Consider the following 8,993-nt stretch of genomic DNA (forward strand, 5'->3'; position numbering starts at 1 on the left):
CAAAAATATTTTTGAGAGAGTATAGTCTGGTGACATAGTGTCTAAGGCATTTGACTGCTAACCAGAAGGCTGGCAGTTCAAACCCACCAGCCACTCCTCAGAAGGACGATTGCACAGTCTACTTCATAGAGATACCGTCTTGGAAACCCAAGGATGGGTCACTATGAGTGGAATTGACTCAAGGGCAGGGAGGATTTTTTTTGTTTTGTTTTGTTTTTAATAGTTGTTTTGAGGGTTCTTCATTGGGCAGACAGTTTGCATTCCATTAACAACAGATTGGTGGTTTAAATCCACCTAGGTACACTACAGAAGGAAGATCTGGTGATCTCCTTTGTAAAGGTTGCAGCAAAGAAAATCTCATGGAATGCAATTGTACTCTGTAACACATGGAGTCACAATGAGTCAAAATCTAGTCGATGGAAAGTGGATTTTTATTTTTATAGTTGTTTGACATGATGGCAAACTCAGATGTTTTATAGAACATAGGCCATTAAACTGTCAAATATTAAGGCTACATGACAGCTATTTGACTGTCCATATTTTTTTCCTTATTTGATTTATTGTCAGTATTTTACTGTCAGAGATACAGAGCATCTTTTCAGCCACCCATCATCTTTGCCTGTGAACATCTAAGTTGTGAGTCAACCAACTTTGCTTTTGTCTTCCTGCATCAGCTCTAATTGGATGCAAATTTTAAGTACTCCACCATGCTGCTATCTCTAAATCTAGAATAAAGCCACCTGGAAGAATTAAAATTAATGAAAATAAACAGAGAAGAATCATTAAATATTTTAAAGACCACAAATTCTTTAAAATACCACCAACAAAAGCTCACTGCAGTCAAGTGGGATTCGACTCACGGAGACCCCTCCTTGGGTTTCTGAGATAGTATCACTAAGCAAATAGATTGCCCACCCTTCCTTCTGAGGAGTGGCTGGTAGGTTTGAATCGCCTGCCTTCTGGTTAGCAGCCAAATGCTGTAGGCACTGTGCATCCTAAGAGGAAAAACTATTCCTACTACCCACCAGCTACTTCTCAGAAGGGAGGTTGGGCAATCCACTTCCGAAGCAATACTGCCTTGGAAACCCAAGGAGGAGTCGCTATGTATCGAGTCCGACTGGATGGCACATAACAATACAACATTACTTTAAAGTAGTATTAACACCTTTTCCTCTTAGGATGTAAATTGGACTAGAGATGTCTTCTATATCCGTGGGAGCATAATCAAGTATTAGTTGGTATAGGAAAAGAAGCCACATAATCAGATATTATTAGCTTGAAGTTTATTTAAAATTTTATCACTGATATATCTGCTGATAAGCTTAGTTTATTCCTATAATATAAGCCTTAATATTTTCTCAAGGTGGGATTCTCAAATTATTTCTCGATGACTAAATGTATAGTGCTTCCATGTTTTAGTTGCTCTGGACTCTTTTTCTATTATCATACCCCCAAATCCTGGGTAAGTAAAGTTCATCCTCTGATGAACTTAACAGTTCCTTCCTTGTTGTTATTGTTGTTATGTGCTCTCGAGTCCGCCCCGACTCATAGCGACCCCTCCTTGGGTTTCCGAGGCATTATGACTACAGAAGTAGATTGCCCAACCTTCCTTCCAAGGAGTGCCTGGTGGGTTTGAACCGCCAGCCTTCTGGTTAGCAGTCAAGTGCCTTAGGCACTATGCTACCAGAGCTCCCCAGGTTTTAGTCCCCTTGAAATCCTATCTTCTCTGTTGATCTACTTCCTTAAGTCCTATTTGTATTTTGCCTGAAATAACATCAATTTCCAGATGTTAAGGGATTTTCTACCTCAAGTGAAATTCCCCATGATTGCCTTTACTTCCGTTAATCTGCCACTGGCAGTCACATTGCTTTCCCTCATCCCAGAAGATGTCTGCTGCACCACAGCTTTCTGTAAAAGCCCCATAAATTTCTAGCTCTTTTCATTGGCAAAATATATTTTGTCCTTTGCACTTTCCATCAAATAAAATTTCTGTTTCCTACTAAAGAAACACATTCATTTTCATTTCACTTGCTGAATCGAAACAATAGTGTTTTCTTCAGTGAATGTTAAAACTCTTTAAGAATTGTAAATAAGTTAATTATAAGAAGGTTTAATATTTGACTAAATTCAGCTGTTTACTGAGAGGCAGCAAAACTTTTGAATCTTTTTTCCTTCCATTATTTGAAAATGTGTTGTTTTTGTTGGTGGCCTTTCAGACAGTTGCCACTCATGGCATCCTGATGTATGCAGAGTGGATCTGTTCCATAGGGTTTTCAAGGATGTCACCTTTTGGAAGTAGATTGTCAGGCCTTAATTCTGAACTGCCTCTGGGTAGCTTTGAATAGTCAATCTTTTGTTTAGTAGTCCAATACTTAACCTATCTCCTTCAGGTACATTGACAAAGCAGACAAGCTCTTGTGAAATAGCTCTTTTTGGTTCCTTTCATTTCCAAATGTAGTAGATCAGCTCTTGTTTATTGGGAGGGAAGAAGTAAGATGCGTGGGAAATTTTCAGGAATGGGAGCTACTGAGAGAAGTCTAAGAGCTAAAATGAGATACAGGTTAGATAGTTCCCTATAAAAGTTAAATCACTTGAGTTTGGAGAAACCACTGGCAGTAGAAACAAATGATTTGAGGTGAATAACAATAAACAGTGAATGAACTAGGAACATTCTAGGGAGCCCACGAGATCCTAGGTTTTCAATATGTGGTAGCAATTTTGAGAATACTCTAATCTTTGCAATACCTTCCTGAAGGGCTGCCTTCAAATCATTCAATGTAACAATAACCGTGTATGTTGTGTGTACTCTAAAAATTTGACCATTCCTGTTTAAAAGGCAGATGACATGCCAAACATAATTTTTGACTTTCTGACTCACAAAGAAATAGTGTGTAAAAAAATTTGTTTCGGAAAATAGAACTTTTCCTACTTTTTTTAAAATTAGAAATCAAATGCCTCTGTTCTAAATTATTTTTTTACTGTGATTTTAATATTTAGATATTATTGTCTTGCTTTGGATCATGTCTATAGATCCAGGCATGTTGAATTGAGACTGAGAATACCATAAAAACATGTGGGAAGTATAATGCCTTCATGATCCACAACCACAATAGATTTATAAAATAGGAAATCTGTTTTCAATCCTGCCATTTACATTTAATGCTAGCAAGCCCTGATCATTCACTAACTGATAGAAAATATTGACAACTTGGCAGCCTGTTTCCTATTTCATTCTCTTACCTGATATAATTTTCAGATTCATAGGTAAGAAAACTTTTCACTTCTTAGGTGTACACTCAAGAGATTACCAATAGAAAATTATTTGAAATGGAAACTCATGTTAGGATTGTAGCATAAAGTCTTCATCTTCAAAATCTTATTTTCCTTTTCTGATACTCTGCCTGCCTTTTTATGAGGCACAGATCTCGAGGCATAAAAGTCTTGAGAGAGATGGTCCCCTCGGGAGTTGGAAGAATTTTTGTAAGAGTAAACAGGATACATTTCCACACCTGCAATGTGAAGGAGGAGCCTCGGGGAATTTCTATCTTGAGTTCTCTTTTGCACAATATTATTCCTATTTTCTTGCCTTATTATACTACTTCCTTAGTTTCAGAATTATGGACAACAACATAAGCATCAATTGTCTAGTATATTTCCTTGTTCAAATTTCCTTTTAGATAGAGGTATGGATTCACTTTCTTACCTTTGAAGATGAGGGAGTGTTCCTTAGAAGGTGCTCTGGTGTATCAATTGGAAAGAAAATTGGCCATGACAGTTAAGGAATGCAGCCAGTCACATTCTATTGAGTACTTAAGGAAGACTGTTATCATTGATATTCTATTCTTTTAGTACTATGTTTCTATGAAAACCAAAGAAAGAAATGTTTCTATGAAAATCAAAGAAAAAAGAATAAAGAGAAATAGCATTACTTGTTATTTATTCTAAATATGAGTCTTCACTGTTGGTAATAATGCTGAACTCTTTAATTTTGGAGTCCAAAAGCTTACATATCTATGTATCCTCCCTTATTGCTATATCACATATCTATATATCCTCCCTTATTGCTATATCACATGTCTGTGTATCCTCACTACTGATGTATTTTTTTTTTACTTTTTTTTATTGTGATTTGGATGAAAGTTTAGAGAGCAAACTGATTTCCATTCAACAGTTCGTCACATTTTTCATATGTGACATTGATTGTACTCCCCGCAATGTAAGAGCACTCTTCCTGCTTTGTCCCTATAATTTTCATTTCCCTTTATCTTTCTTTCTTATCAATTACTGCCTTGTGAGCTTTATCCCTTGGCAAAAGCTTCCATTTTGGTATCTAATGATTGACTGATCTAAGGAGTGCATACCTCCTTAGTGTCTTTCTATTGTTTGGCTGAAAGTTGAACATTTATCTGTATCTTTTTGGGAAGAAAAATAATCTGATTTATACAAGGGCTATCTCTGTGTGATCTGCCGTATGTCTAAGTTTTCTAATAACAGTTACCAATGTAGTGTTTCTAGTCCATCTTTCTTTGAGTTTTCATTATTGCTATTTTGCAGGAATTCATTATATATTCATCACATTATTAATTCCTTGTCATTTTATATGTTGTAAATATAATAGAAATAAACAACATCTATCATGTGTGTTCATTCCCTTTTATTCAAAAAAAAAAACTTTTCATTATGATTTGGGTAAAAATTTACAGGGCAAATTTGATTTTCATTCTTCAGTTTTTACACATTTTCCTTATGACATTGATTGGGATCCTCACAAGGTAATAGCTCTCTTCCCACTTCCAACCCGTGGTTTCCTTTTCCCTGTGGACTTCTTTCCTATGCATTCCTGCCTTTTCCTATGCATTCCTGCCTTTTCCTATGCATTCTGAGCTTTTCCCCTGCACAAATGCTGTTTTACTAATCTCCTATGGTTGATCCAAGGAGTGCTCCTCTCTGGTGGAATTGTTTACCTCATAGGATGTCAGTTGTTTGTTTGAACATTAAGCCAGGGAGTCTGTTCAATTTCAGGCCCAAACAATGACTAGGTTCCTTAGTCTCAGGGTTTTTCAGTTTCTATCAGATCAGTAAGCCTGGTCTTTTTTATAATTTTGAATTTTGTCCTAGATTTTCCTCCCACTCTACACAGCCTTCAATTTTGATCCCTTTACAAGTTGTTAGCATTGGTAGCCAGGCAACATCTAGTTCTTCTGGTATCAAGGTCATATAGGCTGAGGTTCCCATGGTCCACTAGTCCCTTGGACTGATTGTTTCCATGTGACTTCAACTTTCTTTACTCTTCCGTGATCTGGGCAAGGAGAGAAAAATACTTGCATGTTATATGGCTGCTCATAAGCCTTTAAGATTTCAGTTGTTACTCACCAAAGTAAGATGTAGAATATTATTTTTGTGTACCGTATCATGCTAATTGAGCTTGATGTCCTCCATGATCATAGTCCCAAGCCTACTGTCCCAGTGACTCACTCCCTGAAGGTGTTTGGTTGTGACTAAGAAGTTATCATAACTTTTCCCCGATCCCTTTATATATATATATATATATATATGTATATATATATATATAATATACGTATATATATATCCACATATATATATCCACCAGCCACTCCTCGGAAGGAAGGTTGGGCAATCCTACTTCCGTAGTGATACTGCCTCGGAAACCCAAGGAGGGGTCGCTATGAGTCGGGGCCGACTCGACGGCACATAACAACAACAACAACAAATATATATATATATATGGACTTTTTACAGCACATAAAATAAGTATATAGGAATATCATCTGCCAAATCTAAATATGGTCATTTGTGTATTCCTGTTCACCTACTCATAACAGTTCATCTTGCCTATCTACCTAAGTATCCATCCACCTGTAGATTAATATTTGTTATTAGTGATAATGCAGTATTGTGTATACAACAGTATTTACCTTTGTTGTCTGTACCTTTTGTGCGCTTCTCTCTGTCCTCCATTGCCATAGTGACATGGTGCTGGTCACCTGCTTTTGGTATATTGTCTTTCCCTTTACCCAAATCAATACATGTCTCTTAACTAGCTAGCAGTTTTGCTTCCCTTCCCTTCCCATCCTAGGTAACCAACAAAGAAAATTTCCTTCTGTGTGTAAACCTTTCAATGAGTTTTTTTTTTTTTAATTGTGATCTGGGTGAAAGTATACAGAGCAAATTCACTTTCCATGTGACAGTTCATACAAATTTGCTTTCATGACATTGTCTGCAATCTCCATGATGCAACAGCTCTTTTCCCAATTCTTCCCTTTGGTTATCTTTTCCCTGGGTCCTTTCCTCTGCATTTCTGCCCTCTGAACTATCTCCCTTTGCAAATACTGCCCATAGTTGATCATTCTATGGAGTGCATCTACCTGATATAAATGTTCACATTATACACCTCCCTGTGCAAACACTGCCTTTCGGTTCTCCCATGACGGATCACACCATATGTTCACCCCGTATGATTGTCTATTGTTTGGTGGAAGTCACAGGAGTGAGTTCATTCCAGGCCTGAAGACTAGCTAGGGACCATAGTCTCAAGGATCTCACCAGGCTTTATTAGACCAGCAAACCTGTTTTTTTAATTTTTGTTCATGACTTTGAGTTTTGTTCCACATTGATCTTCCACTCTATCTAGGATCTCCTGAGCTGTTCCTCCTCAGAGTAGTTGACAGTGATAGCTGGGCACCATCTAGTTCTTTTGGTGTCATGGTCAAATATGTTGGGGATTGCATGATGTACCAGTTCTTTGGACTAATTGTTTCCATGCATCTTTGGTTTTCTTCATTCTTTGCTCTGGACAAGGAAAGACCCATTGTTGCATCTAGATGGCCACTTGCAAGTTTTTAAGTTCCCAGCCACTACTCACCAAAGTAGGCTGTAGAACAATGTTTTTGTGTAGTATGTTATGCCAATTGAGCTTGGTGTCCTCTGTGACCATGGTCCTGAGCCCATACGTCTAACTACTCTCTCCCTCCGGGTAGCTGGACCAGCTGACTTTTAAAAGATCTCTGGAGACAGAGGTACCAGAACTCTTTAGATGAACCTTTAGTTATTTCATTCTGTTAGTGATTGTAGTTCATTTGTTTTAATGACTTATTTGCATTTCTGCTTGATGAACAAGAAATCATGACATACCTCTTAAGAATTCTTTTCCCTCATCTATGAATTAGCATTTGCTTTTACAATTAAATTATCATGACTCCAAATTAAAATCCTCAAAATATAAAATCATAATAATTATCTATTCACATTGAAATGTGTTAAAATAAAGGAATGGCATAAATGAACAAATCTAAATATTTTAATACCCAATATATATGTAAGATAGGCATATTTCTACATCTGATCTCACACAAGAATACATTAAAATGCACAAGAAATCAGTCATACCAACTGATACCCCAAAAAATCAATTCAGTATTAAGATTACATGGCTATTGTCTAATTTGTTGAAGTTTGGTTTATACTACATACTTAACGTGAAAGTTTACCATTTATCCTTCCTTTATGCAGTTCTCTTTTTTTTTATATAATCTAAACAATTTGAGAAGCCATATAAATTCAAATCTCAACTTTCTCATTGGATACTTATTTATACCTCAGAAAAATACTCTAGTTTCCATCACATCATAGTTTCCCTCTGATTGCTCTGATCACTCTGATCAAGGCTCTCTTTACTTCCTTGTTCCTCAAAGTATAGATCAGTGGATTTAGTACCGGTGTGAGCACAGAGTACATAATGGCGATGATCCTTTCCTGGTCCATGGAGCTGCTTGAAGCAGGATGAATATAGGTAAAGACAACAGGGGCATAGAAAAGAATAACTACCATGAAATGGGAGGCACATGTGGATAGTGCTCTGTGAAGCATGTTGCAAGAATGGGTCTTGTAGAGGAGATACATGATAATATAGAAATAGGAGAGAAGCGTGAGGAAGAAAGGGCCCATACCAAGGGTCCCTGTGACAATATTGAGCAACCACTGGTTGAGCTCAGTGTTTCCACAGGCCAACTCTAGCAATGGCTTGATATCACAGAAGAAGTGATGGATATGGTTGGAACCACAGAAGTCCAAGCGAGAGGTCATTATGGAGTGCATCAGGGCATGGAAAAACCCAATGACCCAGACTGTGCTCGCCATCTGGGTACAGCACTGATGATTCATGATGACAGTGTAATGAAGTGGCTTGCAGATAGCCACAAAGCGGTCAAAGGCCATGACGGCCAACAACATGGACTCTGTGCTGCCCAGGAAGTGAAAGAAATGAAGCTGGCTTATGCATCCCACAAAAGAAATTGCTTTGTGTGTAGAGAGAAGGTTCTCCAGCACCTTTGGCAATGTCACTGTGGAGTAGCAAATATCTAGACATGATAGGTTTCCCAGGAAGAAATACATAGGTGAATGGAGTCTTGGATCAGAGATGACGATCATCAGGATAGCTCCATTCCCAACGACATTGACTAAGTAGATGGTGAGGAAAACCACAAAGAGAAAAGGCCACAGTTCTTGGGTGTCTGTCACTCCCAGGAGGAGAAATTCAGTAACTGAGGTTTGGTTCAGCATCACTTAAAAAACAAAACAACATATATGTTTGACCCGCCAACCTTCTGATTAGCAGTCAAATGCCTTAGGTACTGTGCCACCAGAGTTCCACCCCTAATGAGAATCAGAATCCTTCATCTAGGATTTTCTCATCTTGACAAAAATATTTTTGAGAGAGTATAGTCTGGTGACATAGTGTCTAAGGCATTTGACTGCTAACCAGAAGGCTGGCAGTTCAAACCCACCAGCCACTCCTCAGGAGGAAGATTGGGCAGTCTACTTCATAGAGATACCACCTTGGAAACCCAAAGACTGGTCGCTATGAGCTGAATCGACTAAAGGGCAGGGAGTTTTTTGGTCTTTTTTTTGTTTTGTTTTGTTTTATTTTTAAATAGTTGTATTGAGGGTTCTTCATTGGGCAGACAGTTTGCATT

At 37.8% G+C, this 8,993-nt stretch overlaps 1 protein-coding gene across 1 annotated transcript; it reads right to left on the reverse strand.

Moving 5' to 3' along the window:
• Positions 1–7,644: 7,644 nt before the first annotated feature.
• Positions 7,645–8,580, reverse strand: LOC103211164 (olfactory receptor 12D2-like). The gene has a single exon (XM_007957080.1). It carries the CDS (start codon positions 8,578–8,580, stop codon positions 7,645–7,647), a length of 936 nt encoding a protein of 311 aa, XP_007955271.1.
• Positions 8,581–8,993: the final 413 nt, after the last annotated feature.

This window comes from Orycteropus afer, unplaced genomic scaffold (assembly GCF_000298275.1).
Source record: "Orycteropus afer afer isolate SDZICR_OR568_19922 unplaced genomic scaffold, OryAfe1.0 scaffold00701, whole genome shotgun sequence".
In the NCBI taxonomy this organism is placed as follows: Eukaryota; Metazoa; Chordata; class Mammalia; order Tubulidentata; family Orycteropodidae; genus Orycteropus; species Orycteropus afer.